Below are 17,112 nucleotides of genomic sequence, written 5' to 3' on the forward strand. Positions count from 1 at the left end.
CGCCCCGCCGCCGCCCCCGTCAGCAGCTCGGCGGGGCGCTGCGGAGGCTGCGCGGGGCGGGGACTGGCGCGGGGAGGGAGAAGATGGCGGAGGCCGAGTGAGTCCCGGGGCTGCGGCGGCTCCCGCGCGGAGGGGACGGGGGGGACGGCGCAGGGCGGGGGCTGGGGCCGTGCGAGGCGCGGGGGACGAGCCGCGCCGGGTCGGACGGGCAGCGGCGCCCCCGGCCCCCTCCTCCCCGCAGGCGGCCGAGCCGCTGGCAGCGCCGCAGCCCTGCCTCGGGGCGGGGGTGGTGCCGGGCCCCGCCGCGGCCGGGCTGCCGGGGGCGCGGTGCGAGCCGGGCTGCCTGTGCCGGCGGGGGGGGAGGCGAGGAGCGGCGGCTGGCCGCCGTGCCCGGAGAGACGACACGGCGGGAGCCGTTCACCCGGCAGCGGTGAAACCTTCTGCTTGGCGAGGCCTCCCCCGGGCAGGCGCGGCCGGGCCCGCGGCCCCTCCGCCGGCCTTGCTTAGCGGGCCCGGCCTGGGCTGGAGGCGCGAACGCTGCCCTGGAGCGGCCGGCTTGGGGCCCGGGCCGGTGGGAGTCCCCGCAGCCGGGGGGGCCGGGGCAGACCAGCCGGGAGAGCCGCCTCGCCTGGTGCCCAGAGAAGGGGGGTGGTTTGCCTTTGGCGTTGCCTCGCAGAAGACAGATGGTTTCTCGTCATTTCACCGTTTTTGCCATCTCCTGCACGGTGTTGCTTAAATAAATCTTCTCTTTCTTGGCCCCCACTACACTGCGTTGTTCCTAATGTGTCTGTACCGTGTCAGAAGTTGTGAATCGCACGCAGCAGAAGGCTTTTCATGAACATGAAGAGCACTGGGGAGCACTTGCAGGACAGATCTTCTAATTAGAAGACAGTTAAGTGACTAAGTGTTTTGAAAATGTCTAGGGTGATAATTTACTTGTAACTTTTTGCGCAATGCCAGACATCGCGTGGTTGCCTCGCGAATCATATATAATGCTCTTGCATGGTATATTAAAAAGCTTGGGTTGAAGCCGTGTGCCACGGAGGAGGGGAAGTGCAGCTGAGGCTTTGTGGCGCTGCCAAGCCTGTAGTTTTCAGTGTGGTGTTACAGTTTTGAATATGCATTCCCAAGAGATGAAGGCTCAGAAGTAGTGTTGGTTCAATACGTGAGCTACTCCCATCTGAGTGGAAATCCTCAGTAAATACAAGGCTTAAAAGGAGAGAGGCATCATCTGCTCTCTTTGCAGGCACACTGGCCTCCCAGTCCAGAAGAAGGAGGCAATGTCTTCTTTAGAGATCTTGATTTCCATTTTCATGAAAGGTGACGATAGTAAATACCTTTGCCGTGCCTGAGCATCGTGAATCCAGGCTGTCTGAGGCACTGAAGAATCATTCCATAAGTGCTGGTCACCTTGCTCTGTTCCCCCATTGCTCTGTTTGTGGCATGTCAGAAGGTCTCGGAGCCAATGAGTGGAGAAAACTTGGAAAGTGGGATAAAACAAATAGGAACAATATGCGTAGGGTGAGAAACCAGGATGGAAATTACTGCATCATGCTAATTTGGGACCCTACTTGTTATATTATTACTTGCTATAGACATTCACTGATGTGTACCCACCCAAGTGCCCTTGCTGTGGTCAGGCAGTTTACCTTGTAGTACAGATCTGTTGCTGGTGCCTTGAATGACTTGCAGCTGCAATGGTTGTATAAAAGCAGTAAGTGATTTCCTTGCATAGCAAAGTTGTGTTAGATTTTGATAAGCCTTCACAATTAAATATATTTGCCAAATGACATATATAATAAATAGAAATCAGGTAAATGCAGGTTTTACATTTGGAAACTGCTTTATGCTAGAATAAAATTGGACTTTGATCATCAACATTTCTAGGGAAAAAAAAAAAAAGGTCCGATCAGTGTTTACATCAGTCTTGCCGAGTGGGACAGTTGATGATTCTTAATTAAGTTGGAGATTACTGTATTTGAAGAATTACAAGAAATAGAATCTTGTTAGAGGGACATACCAAGAGATAGTATAAAATGGGGAAATAATGACTGCAGTGAAATTATTGATAGATTTTATCAAAGACAGGGACTTGGCCTGATCTCGCTCAGCGTTTTAGTTGATGACCTTGCTGCACAAAATAGGATGCAGTAATGGTATTTGCTGATGACCCAAGCTGGGAACCGTTTGCAGAGCCAAAAAGGACTGAGAAATCCTACAGGAAAAATGAAGTGACACTGAGTGTCAGAGTAAATAATACCTGTGGGCTGAAATTCAACATGCAAGGTTTGGGGCTGGTATGAGGAGTTCAGTAACAGGACAGAAGAGAGACTTCAATGTAGTAATGGATCACAGGGTGTGAGCAACCACTTTATGACAATGAAAAAAGAAATTGTGATCCTTGGTGTGCAGCAGAAGAGCTCATTTAAAGAGACATAAAAGTGTGAAATTTTTTTGTATAAGGCTGTGAGAGCCAAACTTGAGCTTGTAAACATCAGCTCTGGTCATGCATTAAAAGAAAAGGGATGTGTAGGCTTCAGGAAGTGCCAAGAGCCATAGGGATGGTGAAGCAAGTGGAGAGTTTAGCTTGTTTTTCTTGGCAAGCTAAAGCTAAGAATGGATGTAACAGTTTAAAAGCTCCTATTATGTACAGTATGCCTGTGGAGTTTGTAATTGGGACCTACAGTCTCCAGTGCTGCATATTGAAAGGACTCCTGTAATTTCTGGGAATTCCTGCGATCACCTGGTGGGCAGAGTCCCCAGGGACTGGGGAGACTCTCAGCTGAAATAGTGATATATCTGTGACTCCATGCTTTCTTTCCTGGAGGCTAAATATATTATCCAAGTTCCACTACTATGCCGTCTGGAGGAGGGGAAAAAAAAAATCTGGAGCACGTCCTTTTTGCTTGAGGGAAGTGTGTTGCAGTGCCAGTGCCAGCCTTGGTGTGGACGTGTTCAGTGTGAGTCAGGAAGCTAAGAAGCCAGACACCATGGTTGCCCTCTTTCCCCCCAAGATGTGTTCATGATTACAAATAACGCAGAGAATCGACCGTGTAGAAGAGATCCTGCTTTCTTGGGAGGAGTCTGCTGCCTCCCTGAGTTACGTGTGATCAGAACTTTTGTTTTTTTCTTTTGTTTTGCCTCTTGGAACTTTTTCTGAGTGATGAAGGGATGCCATATGACATGGCATGGCATCGCATCTTCTGTGCAGTTACCTGTAGTATCTTAACTAGCCTGGATGTATTTAACTTCCCTTTTGACTTTCAATCAGCAAAAGTGAGTGCTGCATCCTCTGCATTGCTGCTGCATCTTCAGAGAGCTTCCCTGGGATTTGCTGAAGCTGGGGAGGAAGGGGGATGGATGTGCTGCTTTGGGTCCCCTAGTGCCCCAATGGCCATAAGTAAGAGTTAACAAAAGCCACCACCAGTTGGCAGTTTCAAATTTAAAAACAATGTCAGGGCTTTTTTTCTTAAGTTCCAGGTGGCTAAGCTGTCGATCAAAGTCGTTGTTATACATGAATGTGGCACTGGATCCATGTATAACAAGACTCTTGATAGACGGGTTTTTTTTTTAGAAAGAGTGATTGGGATGGGAACTCTGCCATTCCTGTAGTGCCGTCAGAGTTATTCATGTAGGATGCTACCCAGTGCACGAACAGGGGGATCTCCTTTTCTCTCTACTCTCAGGTTCTTTTGCATCTGATTACAATTGCAGTTTCTAATCATGTAGGTCAGTTTTCACCCGAAGTGTGTTACTTCGGTAAGTATTTCTCTGTATTGAGATTACTTCTCTGGTTCGCTGAGTTGTTTGCTCTTATCTGGGGTTATGAAAATGGGTGCGCTCCGGGATTGCTGAAATTCTGACTCCATCCTGAAAAATATTTCTCAGATTTCACTTTCCAGTTGAGAAATGTTTTCTGGCATCTTTTCAAGAAGAGAGACCTGTGAACTTCTGTGGCTGACTTGAAACTAAGGGCTGTGTTTCCTTGCTTCTGAATTACATAATCTGTAGTTGTTGCTTAAAGGACGGGAGAAAACCAATTTATTGTTACTGCAAAGTGAGCCTTTCCTCCATCTGATAGCGGTTTCATTTCTTCACCTCTTCTCTGTGGTTTCACATTCCTAGCTGTCCCATCACACATGTTTCTTCCTTCTCTGTCTTCTAGTAGACAAAGCTATTTGTAAAACCTGTTCTCTTTGTAAGGCATTTTTGCAGCTGTGGTTGGTTTGGCTCTCAAATGACTAATTGCCTCCTTAGACAATTCAGAAAAATATAATAGCCATATTTTTTAGCCCAATCTCCAATTTATTTAAGAGAACTACATTTAATGTTTCTTATATCTGCATTTTTCACCCTTGTTTATTATTTTTCAGGGTTTGGGTATCTCCTAATTGAGGAGAGTCAAAATACTGGATTGCAAGTGAATCCTCTTCAGTCAGCCTGTTGGATGTCTCTGAGGACATAAGAAGTCATGGCAGAAAATGATGCAATGCCAACCTTACCAAAAAAGTGTGGCCCGTACATTTCATCTGTAACCAGTCGTGGCATGAATTTGGTAATTCGTGGTATAGTGCTGTTTTTTATTGGCGTATTTCTTGCATTAGTATTAAACTTGCTTCAGATCCAGAGAAACGTTACTCTCTTCCCCCCTGATGTGATCACAAGCATCTTCTCCTCAGCTTGGTGGGTGCCACCTTGCTGTGGCACAGCGTCAGGTAAGTCCAGTCGTGTACGTATACCTGGAGTGGAGATGAGAGGGTAGATAGGCAGTTACATAGCTAGAAAAAACTATCTGAAAGGTGTGGAAGATAAAAATGTCTCTTCCAGCATCACTGCCATTTTCAAGCTATTGCTATCCTTCTGATTTCCCCATGTATATAGAAATAGGCATACCCATGTTTAGAAATTGTTGTTCTGCTAATTTACTGTAATATTGTTAGCAGAGCATAACCTTTGCTTTTTCTGCTGGGTTAGAGTACAAGTTTAACAGACTTTAAAAGGTGGTGCCACTTGTAACCTTGAGGCTGGATTACAGGAGCGTGCTCTACAGGCAGCCCTTGAAAATACCCTGGAAGTGTCAGATTGTGCAGCACCTCGTTTTGAGCACAGCAGACCACCCTGAGTAATGCTTCCTTTTGTGGTCGAGCTTTCCATTTGTTCCTTATTCCAGCTTGAGGTATTGCTTTAGCTCCATAAAGCTGGGAGACCTGACTGTGTTTCAGGGAGTTGAGGCCAGGCACGCAGTTTGCGGTTGTAGAGGCACGTTGCAGAACAGAGCACCTCAGATTCATGTACCAAGTTGGATGATGGTGAACGTGCTCCATTTTTCCCATGACCACGCAGGGAATTGAAGCTTTTGCATGTTTAGCAAGTTTAAGTGAGATGTCTGCCGTAGGTAGAAATATCCCTTTTTCCTCTTCTTTCATCTTCAAGTATCAAGGCATATTCCATGTTACAAGCCTGATGGAATTTGGCTTTCTGCTTGGCTCAGAAGATCACTGATCCCATGGGTCAGTTTTACACTTTACTAAGGGAATATTCTGAGCAGCCAGTACTAGAGGATTCTGCTTTATCAAACAGTATTTTACAGTAAAGGTGGTATCTTCCTAGAGGTCAGTTTTAATAAGATTGAGAAGCTCACGTTTCTGGGTATTAATATGAGTCAATAAACTAGCTTTTGAGTTGGCATCACTGTTTTGCTGATGATAATATTTGTCTATTTTTTTTTCCTAGTCGTCCAACTGCTTTCTTTTTGATACCTTGTTGAAATACTACACCCCAGCTGTCATAGAGGAACTTGATTTGAAAGGAAACCTTCCAAATACCTCTCTGAATGCGTCAGTTTTGTTCTCCTGTTGAAATGCATTTGGCATGTTATGGTGGCAGATACATACCTGCTTTATCTGCTAGTTGGTTTAGTCCTCTTTCTGTTGTCTTGCTGAGATTGTTGATTAGTTTTTGGTTTGTATCCTGCATGTGCTGCATTTTTCTTTTATACTTTAAACTCATTGTCTTGACAAACATGTCTGGTAAAGGTTTGATCCTTTATATATGGAGTAGTGGGGATTGAAATGACAGACTCTTAGCTTGCAGCAGCAACACATAAGCTCTGCAGTGATCGCTGTAATGTTTGCACTGTCAGCTGTTTGCATCAGGCTGCACCTTATGCTCTCTTGGGTCGTCTGACAACACTGTCTGCAGCTGCATATGGGGAAGTTGTGAAGGCTAGATCTCTTGTCATCATCTCAGAAGAAACTTGTAGGCCTTTCTGATTCTGATGGGTTGGTGGTTTTGATGGAAAGACTGGATGTTGCTTGTATAGTGTAGTCAGTCACCTGCTAAGCATTTGCACTACTTGATTTTAAGCAGCCTGATTTAAAGATATTCCTGCCTTAATTGGCTTTTCCCAGCAGGAGTGACCCCCGTTGAGGTGTTCGAGTTCTTTCTTTTTCATTATCAGTCTTTTCTTCTCCATTTTCTTTCCTTATCTTCTCTGCTAGCATACATACAGGGAACCTCTGTGGTAAATGCTGATAATTCACCCATTTTCTTACCATTCGTACTTGCATAGCCTTCCTGGAATTGACATGAACATTCCTCTGCAGTATGGTTTATTATTATGAGCAGAATAAAGGTATTTTGCGTATTTATAATCAGTGGTGATCGAGACTGCTTTCAGAGAAGTCCTTTCATCTGTCACTGTTACTAGTCATCAGTTTGGCCCAATGCCTTTGGCAAGAAAATTGCTCAGGGAGTTTTTTTTCCGCTTCAGCTTTACTGGTGATTTATTTTCCTGAATCCTGGAGATAGTTTCCTCTCTGGCAGAATAAAGACTATTTGCCATAACATACCTCTAACAGCATGGCAGACTCAGGGCACTGGAGTACCCGTGACTCAGGCTCTGCCCCACTTCTGCAGCACCAGTTTAACATTAAGCACCAGTGTTATTCCTCAGCGGTATTGGTAACAGTCTCTTTAACTGCAGTTGCAGTAGAGAACACATTTATGAAGAAATGTTCAAAGAGAGTAGCAGTTCCATGGGGTTGAAAGTCCTGTTTGCTTTCTGTATTCAACAGCTACCGTAGGCTCTTGGCTTTCCCTCCTCTGTGTGAGCCTTTATAGTAGCATTGAAGAAGAGAAGAACATTATACAAATAAAACCTGCTCGTAACAACAACAAAAGAAGACACAAAATACTGTGGTGTGTTTGTTTTGCAGTTATTTAAACGTGTATGTATGATATGTGGGATTTTCAAAAGTGCCAGCCTGCAAGCTATTACTACACTTCTTGAACTACAGGTTTTGGCAGGGTGCAGAGCTATTCCATCCTCTGCCCCTAGTTCAGATTTTCTCTGTTTTGCTACTTCTGCCAGGTCACTGCTGCAGTGGTTAAAGATGCTGCTGAACTTCTACAGAGCTTTTTTAAATAATGAAACTGTTTACAATTCCTCTTCTTTTACAATGTGTGTTTTGTACTATTTATCCTTAAAAGATCTGTTCTAGCAGTGACAGTAATTGTCAAAGTCTAGATAGTCTTTATTTTAGTTAAATATTGCCAGTGCTTCAACTTCTGGGCCTTTTTTCTTTCCTGTCTCCACAGCTGTGATTGGGTTATTGTACCCATGCATGGACAGACATCTGGGAGAGCCACATAAATTTAAGAGAGAATGGTCCAGTGTAATGCGATGTGTAGCAGTCTTTGTGGGAATAAATCATGCCAGCGCTGTATCCTGTATTCTAATGAAGTTGGTGATAACAAATGGGTTTCCACTAAAACAAAGCTCACATAGTCAGTCATGGTGAATTGTTGTTAAAGATATAATATGCAGCATTTTTGCAAGGGAAATGCAGAATATGTGTTAGTGTTAGACTGCTGTAGCAGTATTGGAGGTGATAAGTTTCACGTCTGTTCGTTCTGAAAAATCTTTTCATTAGAAATGTCTCAATATTGGGCTTTGTCTTATAGTCTTTATTTTCTTTGAAAAAGTAAATGCATAGAAATATTTATGTGGTAGGTATTACAGAAAAGTGCTTTAAGACACTGCAAGAGTTGATGTCCTTTTAACACCATAGTAAGAGGCTGAAGCCCAGTCTTGAGGTTATCAGTGAAGCCTGTGCACTTTGCAAAGAATGGGGAAAACTCAGGAGCAGGTAATACCCAGGACTACACAAAGCATGTAAGTGCTGCTACCACATTCTGCAAATGATGCCTTGATGCTGAGAGAGTAGTTACCATTCCTGTGGTCATTCAGTAAGAGTGCTTGGAAGTCAGTGTGTTGCAGTACATTATACTCCTCCTAATTTTGTAACTACTCAGATACGTCCTTGCACAAGCGTGTTCAAAACTCGCATCCCTTCCCTCTGAAGCAGCTGGGGTCATGCTGGGTGACAGGGTGCTTTTCATGTGGACTGACATGCCTTACTGGCAGTGCTGTGAGTCTTAGTTGTTTGTGTAGTCCTGCCTAGCGCCTCCTCTGTCAGGTAAAACCAGGATCTGTCTGTGAACACTGTGTTCTTGTAAACTAATTAGAACGGATCCCAGACCATCTCTGGAACTCTCATCTCCTTCAGTGTCAGCTCCAACACGGTTTGCAGAAACCATGCTAAGAAGTTCTGGTTGCGTGCTACTGAATCGCCTCATTTCCAGGAGAAGAGGGCAAGTTAAGTGAAAGATGTGAGAGCTGACTGAATTCTTACCGAGGTGACTTGGCCCTCGGATGGGTTTTGTTGTTGTTTGCTTTTGTTCCCACCAGCCATCCTATCCAGTAAGGCCAGATGAGCTGGAGCTGCCAAGGTTCAGAGTCGTTCCCACTGACCCTCACAAACCTTGCTCTCCTTGCCAAAGATGCATTAATCTGGTCCTGTGGTTCGCACTGACCTGGACCATACCTGTTGCATAAGCACAATGCTTTTAAGAAATAGAAGAGAATTGACAGCTTCCCTCTGCATGGGTCAGACTATTTACAGCAAACTGTCCCGCAGTTTTCTAACAGCTGTTACAGATATTCCAGGACATCATTAATGTACTGTCTGTATTTCCTGCTTGACAGCTCTCCAGACTTCTTTCTTTTCAGCTTATTACCAGTTCTGCACATTGCCATATTTGGTGTGGTTTTTTGGTTGTGTTTGACATTTTTTTTCATGCTATTGATTTTTATCCTGTAATTATTTATTTCAGTTAGTTGAACTTCTTTCTCATTTCCTCTAGGTCTCTCTCCAGGTCTTTGTGAGAAAGTAGGGCAGTGTTTTTATGTTGTCATCCCATAAATTTGCTTTCAGGCTTATGAAACTTGGCAGCCTCCTTTTTAATAATCTGTTTTGGACAGGAATAGTGAGGATGAGTTAGTATTTCCAAAGCATTTTGAAGAATGTGAAACACTACAAAGATATCTGGAATGACTTCATACTTTTATCACAGAGTTGACAAAACTGATTTTCAATGTAGGTTTACATGAATATTTTCACAGTAATCTTATTTACATTTTGTTTTATAGAAAACATTAACATTTTTAATGTTTAGCTGAATGTAAATTAGCATCTAAATTAAACAAAATTGCAGTTAAATAAGAGTGATAAATACCTTTTTTCAGTAAATCCCTGTCATTTGGACATGTCTGATGCTAGATTTGAGATTTCATGCTTAGTTTAATAAAAGACGAGGTAAGGATGAGATGTCCTTACTCTGAACAGTAACATGTGCATTGTATGTCTGCATAAAACACCTGCATTGTCTGGTAGGTGTATAGTCTCTTCGCTGTTGAACAGTGCTAATACCCTAAAAGTGTGAAGAAGTGTCATAAGTTTTTAGTTTCCTGTTACATTGGCAACACTTCAAGGCTTATTTCCTGATACCTGATAGCTCTGTGATAGCTGATACAGCTAGTGCTGTATTTTTTTTTACAGTATTTCTTTTCTGTTGTGCCAAAATATGATAAACAGAATGAAGAAAACTGCTTTACACTTGTATATGGTATTTCCAAACTTATCCTTAACAATCAACACAGAAAGTGAATTTTGCCAACAATATCCAGTTGTCCCTCACATTAGCAGCCCTGTCAATTGGACTCTGGTGGACGTTTGATAGGTCACGAAGTGGCTTTGGTCTTGGAATAGGAATTGCTTTTCTGGCCACATTGGTGTCACAACTTCTGGTCTACAATGGAGTTTATCAGTAAGTATTTATTTCCTTTAAGGTTAATTTATAGTCTCCTGAAGCTATAACACAAAAGTCAGAATAACTGAAAGGGTAGAATTTGACATGATTTCCAACAAATTTGAGTGTAACATAAATTGGATTGTTCATGAAAGGTTTTATGTGTTTGTAAGTGAGAATTTTAGTTGGAAGTTAGTTATTTCAGTAAAATTGCTACCTTACCAACAATGTAACATGTTTTTTTTTAGTTGAACAAATGGTATTATAATCAATAAGAAGCTTCCTTTGTTATTTGCTGCAATTAATTAAATTTCTATAACACAAGTCTTTTTGAGTTGAAATGTCCTAAAATTTAAATTTGTGGATTTTTGTCATGTGGTGGGAGGAATCTATGTATTGCTCAACGTTGAGCTCAAAAATGCGTGTTCTTTTCCAGATACACGTCTCCAGATTTCCTTTATGTTCGTTCCTGGTTGCCATGTATATTTTTTGCTGGTGGAATAACTATGGGCAATATCGGCAGGCAGCTGGCAATGGTAAGTTTGGAGCAGGGGGTCAGTTGCCTACTAGTAAAAGTTTTAATCTACATGTCATTCCTTCCTTCGTATATACCAACCAGCTATTTGAGTGGTGGATGTAGGTAAAAATCAGTTCTGGTTAGTGAGCCGTTAGTAGCATTATTCAGAGCACAGCCCATGACTTTGCTCTGTATGCTCTCAGTTGCATACTTTTAGTCCTTTCAGGACCAGGAGTTTAAGAGCTCCCATATTTGGGGAGAAGTCAGGCCATCCCCTAAGTCTGAACTGCTCTTTCTGCTGCTCAAGGAAACAGAAATTGCAGCCAACAGTGTGTGCACAGAACTTAGGGAGACCAAGCTTATCTGGCTGAAGTGTAAGATAAGCTGTTTTATCACCCTTTTTGTAGAAGAATTCCCTTCATAGTAGTCTTTTTCATTGGTTATGTAATCTAATATTATTAATTTTGTCAACTTCTGTTTTTCAGTATGAATGCAAAGTCATTGCAGAGAAGTCTCACGAGGACTGAGGAGAAACAATATGCACCTTTTAAACAGGAAAAATATCTGACAAATGACTGTTGGAGGAGCATAAGGAACACTTGACTATGAAATTGCCAAAATGCAATTTTTTTTCCCTTAAGTGGTATACTTTACTGCAATCTGTGATTGCTGCTTCTGTAGAAACCTTGATGTCTGATTTTGATTACTGTGAAGTTACAATAGTATGCAATACATTTGACAATATTGGTTCAATTATAGGATTCTTTTTTCCAAATCTAAACTCAGTTTACCATGAATTCTTGTCTGTCCATAATGTTGCAGTGCCAAACCGAACCTTTGCACTACGTTCCTGTAGCTGAAACTTCTGCTTCACTTTATCTTGAAAGTTTTGAGGAATTTGTTCTTAATAGCTCAGTGAAAGATGGGGGATTCAGATTTAGGAACGAAGATCTTACCTTTCCATGATGATAGCCTGTAGTATCTTTATGAAATTCATGGATTACAGGTGAGCTTTGATGCAGTAACTGATGGATTTCTGCCTCTAACACACTGTCATTCTTCTTGTATCACAGGTGAGGAGACTTAATACGGATTGTGTGGGTTATTGCCGTTTCATTTGTCTATGGTATGTGCCCATGTCACAGAATACAGAAATGGAAACCGAGGCTGGAAGATACTTGCTATTTTTTCCCCTGGTACAACCAGTATACGTGTTTATATATGAATTTATGTGGACCATCATCAGATGTGGACAGATTCTGAAACTACTTGTTGTGTTGAGTAACAGGATACAATTCGGGTCATTCTCGTACAATCCCTTAAGATGACTTGTCCCGATCCCTTATAAAAAAAATCTTAGAGGGGTTTTATTGTGAAACTTAATTCTGCTGAACTAAATCAGCCACTATCATATAGTGTCATAAAACCCTCTGTTACTAATGTTACTTTTGATAGTTCTTGTCTACTACTGGTTCTGTTCGCAGGATCGGTAGAAGGAGGCAAGGATGTATTTTAGGTACTGATGTAGCCCTTACTGCTGTGACTGTGGTCCAGGCAACCATAAATGCATTTGTTCTTATAGCAGTTTTCTGAGGCAGAGAAATACTGTTACCGTTGTTTTACAGGTGCCTGTGCACAGAAATTCTGATAGGACAGAGAGCTGAAATAGGCTGTGTGCTAATTGGTTCCCTTCTTAAGAAGAAGGATTTTAGTGTGTGACCCATATTTGGGGGCATACGTGGAATTTCCTCTTGGCTTTGCAGCTCCCTTTTAAGACCCTTTTAAGATAAAAGAACTTGTACAAGAAGGCAGAAAGCAGACTTCAAGAGGACACTGCTAACCTGTGCCAGCAGTGAATTTGGCATGGGATGTCTCTGCTTTTTTTTACCCCTTCTGTCTCTGTGTTGATGTTTTAATGGATTCTTTTTCCTTTTTTGTCTTGAAGTACTATTTTTTAAATCTTCCATGAAAGGTTTATAAGACATGTTACAGTCACCTAGGGAGGCTGGAGTTGGTCCAAAGAACAAATAGATGTTTAGAGAAGTTTTTACTAATAAATGTGTGTATGCAATGTACGCGAAGCTTGAAATAGGCGACTCTCAGTCTTGTATGCTTATCTCTAAGTCTGAAAAGTATGCAGTGGAGTGCTTCCAAAAGCGTTGTAACAAAAGAGGTGATCACAAAAGGAAAATTTCTTGAATGGGGAAGTGTAAAAATAATAAGCAAATGAAGTATAAAGAGCTTGTTTCTGCAGCCCCACAGAGTTTCATCAGCTTATCACATTTCCATGACAATTCAACACCTGAAGCACACTTTGATTGGGTAATGTTTCAGGAAAGCACTGACAGATGCGCTTTGCTTTAAGCAGAGGTACAACATGTTTAAGTAAATCCCAGACTAGACATCTTCTTTTAATCAAACCATATGGCAATAAGAAGCATTATATTAGTAAAACCAAGAAACTGTTAGGGCATGAACTAAGGGTGAGTTTCTTTAGGCAGGCTCTGGCATTTCACTGAAGAAGCCGTTGGGTCCCTTTCCGTACAGTATTTCGCCTCATCCGCCTTCTTAAGCGAATGGCTTCAGCTTGGTGGGCAGTGTGATGAGTCCCTCTTGAATTATCAGGGCATGGATGGCATAAAAATTCATATGTTTCTTACCCTGACTGTGGGGAACAACATGGTACCTCAGTAGCCAGTGTGCTGATTTGGTAAACAATTTCGTTTCATCATGACCACTAAGTGTATACAACTGGAGATGAGTAGTTTCTACTATTCACTTGGTGGTAGAACTGCTTTTACCTGCCAATCTAAATATTTACACAGAAGCCTTGTATATGTTAAAATGTGCAGTATGTGAGAAGTGGTTATTGTGCAGCTGTGGCACCCACTTTACAACACTTTGCACTCGGATTCATCTAAACCTGATCAGACTGTGTGGTCCACTAACTTTTAAATTTCATTTTGAAAATTTTGAGCATGTTGTGCAAAGGCAGCAATTGTCCAAAATAAATTTGGGTGGAGTCATTTATTATATGTGTTTTACTACTTTAGTTCTTATTTGACTAAGGTCAATACAGGATTCACATCTTGAATGTCGTGTTTTTTCCAAACTGCATTGTAATTTTATGGCTGATGTGTTCAAACCCTGAAAAAGGTTCATGATGAGAATGCTGACACGGCCTTAACTGTAGTGGTGTGAACATGCTGCTACTGTATAGCATGTAATTATAACATTAGCCTGTCTCTAAAATGTTGTTCAATAGAGAATGAATAAGGTATATTTTAGATACAACTTTATAAGCACTATAACCTCTTCACTAATTAAGCATTGTAAGGTCTATGCTGTTTCAACTGGCAAATTGCTGTTAAAAGCAAAATGTGCATTAAATACAATTACAACCATGTTTGATAGGTTTCTTCTTTCTTTAAGAAATGATACTGATTTTAAAATACGCTAAGTTGCCTTCTATCAGCAATCTCCTCATAATTTTGACCCTTGAGCTGGCATATTGGTTGCACAAAGCACCTGTCCAGAAATACTAAAAAAGAAGCAGGCAAGCTCAAATCGGCAGCTATTCTATCATAATTAGCATGCTGAGCAGCCTTTGAAAATTTGCCCTTTTGAATTTGCAATGGGAATATTTGAGCTGGAGGAAAATAAGGCAGATAACTTCAGTTGCAATACAGAAAATAGAGATTTAGATATAAATAGCCACTATGAATATGAAAAAAACCCATGGATGGCAGGGAATCCCTTAATATATTTGTATTTATTAATGTTCTGGTCTGCATAGGAACACAACATTATTCTGGTATTCACAGACAGTCTGTTCATAGTGCCCATCACTCTGTCTCAAAAAAGATGTAACAAATAGATGTTTAGAAGTGGGTAATGAAAAAGCCTCCAGGCAAAGGTGAAGAAAGGGTGGGAAGAGAGGTTCATCAGTATTTGAGATGCAGTGCCCACAGCAGGAAACACCACAAGTGAAAGTTGGAAAGAGCGCAGGGATGAACCAAAAAAATGCATGTTTGTGTTGGCAACCTGTGACCTGAAAATCTGAACTCTGATGGAAGAGTGCAGTGTACTGGGTATGCCAAGTGTCTGACCAGGCAAATTACAGCCAAGGATAGAAATAATGGTAATTTTACCTCGTCACAGCACTAAGATCAGTCAGAAGCATGCTGTCAAAGGTGCTTTTCTGGAGTCTTAACCTCTCCTTCATCTGTAGCCGCTCCATGAGAGCATTGCCCACGGGACTGGAAACTCCAGGTCCTTCCTGCCCAAGTTCAGCCTGAGGGTGTCAAATGAAAATTTGCCCACTTTGGAGAGGATATTCCAACCGCTGGGCTGCCAGACTCTCGTGAAATGCATCTTGTGCCTCCCTTTATAACGCGGCTGCTGTAAGCAGCTAGAGGGAGAATAAACAAAGAAACTTTTCCTCTGTAGCTTCTGTACTTCCCTTCTGCCATCTGTCTGGAAGCTGCCTCGGGGACCTACGGCGTACACCAGCCTTCATTTTTATCTCTCCCAGCATGTAAAGAAGGGACGTAATTTTACCAGCTGCGTCACCCTGGACATTTTGCATATGCTTTTTACATTTTGGAGCAGCGTTACCAATAATTCCTAATGGTAATGGATGAATATAACCTGTGGAAGTGATGTTAAATATCAAATACAGTGCTTATAAAAGTCTGTGCACAGCTGGGCAGAGGGAACGCATGTCTCGCCGTGGGAATAGCTATCTAATGCTGTTAGTTTTGATGCCAGTACTAAATGCAAAGCATGAGTAATTTTGCAGCTTAATGTTCAGTACTAAACAGTAAATGAAAGGTCAGTCCAACATGTTAACTGTCATGGAATAGTAAACACTACTTTAATTGCTTCATGCAGCCAGCTTGGATTTTTGGTGTGTCTGTTGTCATGTTTTGAGCAGTGTGGTCCAGAGCTTTGTCCTGATTACCTCCCCCGGTCAAGTGACAAAGCCTCAAACTAAAGGATAAACTTTATGCCTAGGCTTTTCAGGCAGCATACTGGGAGTGTGCTTTGAATGCTTAAAAGCCATGCTGGGGAAGAGGTAGGGGTCATTTCTTGATCTGAAATCCAGGTTGAAATGTAGTTTTCCATTTTCTTGAGGTTTTCCTTTCTTGCTCGTCATTTCTGAAGTGCAGAAGTTTAGCAGCTCCTGTTGCACTTTCACACTTTGTTTTTTAGCCTCCTCAGCACTATAGCAGATAGGAAACAACATACACAAATAAGAAAATATAAAGGGAAAGGGCTGCTACTAAGTTTCTCCAGGCCAAGCCCGTTGAGAGCTCAGGGGTGTCCAGTGTGCCATGTGCATCGGTGTCAGACACACCAACCTGCAGCGTCCCCAGATCACAGTTCATAGGATTCGCTTTCTGTACTTGCAGCAGTTCTGCCCTGACTTTTGCATTTAAAAACCCCTCTGCAGGGAGTGATCTGTTGTACTGTAGTTATGCAGCGATACACGCGCACGTTGCAGAGTATTCACAATGGCAACATCTGCAGGTATAGCTGGAAGGTCTGCTTTTTATGAATCTGTTGGTAGGAATCCTGAAATTGTGCCTTTTAATCAAATATGGCAAAATATTTGTTGAAAGAAAATTTGTATTCATGAATACGCTGCTGTCTGAATTCACAATGAAATTCTGCTATTTCTGTTCTCCAATTAGTTCAATGTATGCCTTGTGTTACGTGAGATAAACCAACATTTCAGATATTTAATACCTTTTCGGTAATCAAACCTCAAAGCAAGATTTGTTTCATGCAATTATTCAGGGAAAAATGTGTGAACTAAAAAGAAAGCTGAGAGGAATAGGGTTGCGACTTAATTTGCCAGATAGAAATTATGCAAGGAGAAGCTCCAACATTTTGGATAATGTTGCACAAAAGGATTATGTTTTCATCCTGGGTTTCAAAACAAGAGAGGAAGGGGAGCCTTACAGATGCAGTGCATTTGTACTGACTTGTTCTGATCTTCAGCTGTTTTCCAAAGGTATCACTTCGTTGGCCATGATCGCCAGAGCGTGTTTTGGCTCGTCTGTTTTCCTCTAACCCAGCTGTGCCAGTTGTTTCCTCAGTGACTAGGGATGCCTGGGGTAAGCCTGGCCATGCCACCAGAGAATTAATTGATAGGAAAATGGCTTCAGCAACTTCTTGCTGAGATTTACACAGTCCTTTTGAACTCTGTGAGAAACTGGTGATCTGGCTCTGGGCACTTTGGTTGGTAATGGAGAGATAAAGGTGAAGGATGTGACTACATGGCACTTGGGTGGGGGGTTAAAGTCTCTGGAAGAACATTAAGTGCGTAAGTCAATTATAGGTTCTAACAAAAAGCAAAGTTGCCCTGCCCTACACACCATTTCTTCTCTCGAGTGGTGAAACCTGCCATCAGTGTGCCGAAGAGAGAAGAATATGGT

At 42.2% G+C, this 17,112-nt stretch overlaps 1 protein-coding gene across 3 annotated transcripts; it reads left to right on the forward strand.

Annotated features, from left to right (window-relative positions):
* The first annotated feature begins 18 nt into the window (after positions 1-18).
* Positions 19-15,554, forward strand: INSIG2 (insulin induced gene 2). Of its 3 annotated transcripts, none has more exons than XM_074828634.1 (6): positions 19-97; positions 4,374-4,715; positions 7,600-7,724; positions 10,004-10,170; positions 10,589-10,688; positions 11,155-15,554. In XM_074828634.1, exons 2-6 carry the CDS (start codon positions 4,472-4,474, stop codon positions 11,194-11,196), a joined length of 678 nt encoding a protein of 225 aa, XP_074684735.1. In that variant the 5' UTR covers positions 19-97; positions 4,374-4,471; the 3' UTR covers positions 11,197-15,554. The 3 variants fall into 3 exon arrangements, with proteins under 3 accessions (XP_074684735.1, XP_074684736.1, XP_074684737.1); XM_074828635.1 differs by lacking the exon at positions 19-97 and adding an exon at positions 820-891; XM_074828636.1 differs by lacking the exon at positions 19-97 and having other exon boundaries at positions 4,375-4,555.
* Positions 15,555-17,112: the final 1,558 nt, after the last annotated feature.

The sequence above is a fragment of the Strix aluco genome, chromosome 6, assembly GCF_031877795.1.
Source record: "Strix aluco isolate bStrAlu1 chromosome 6, bStrAlu1.hap1, whole genome shotgun sequence".
In the NCBI taxonomy this organism is placed as follows: domain Eukaryota; kingdom Metazoa; phylum Chordata; class Aves; order Strigiformes; family Strigidae; genus Strix; species Strix aluco.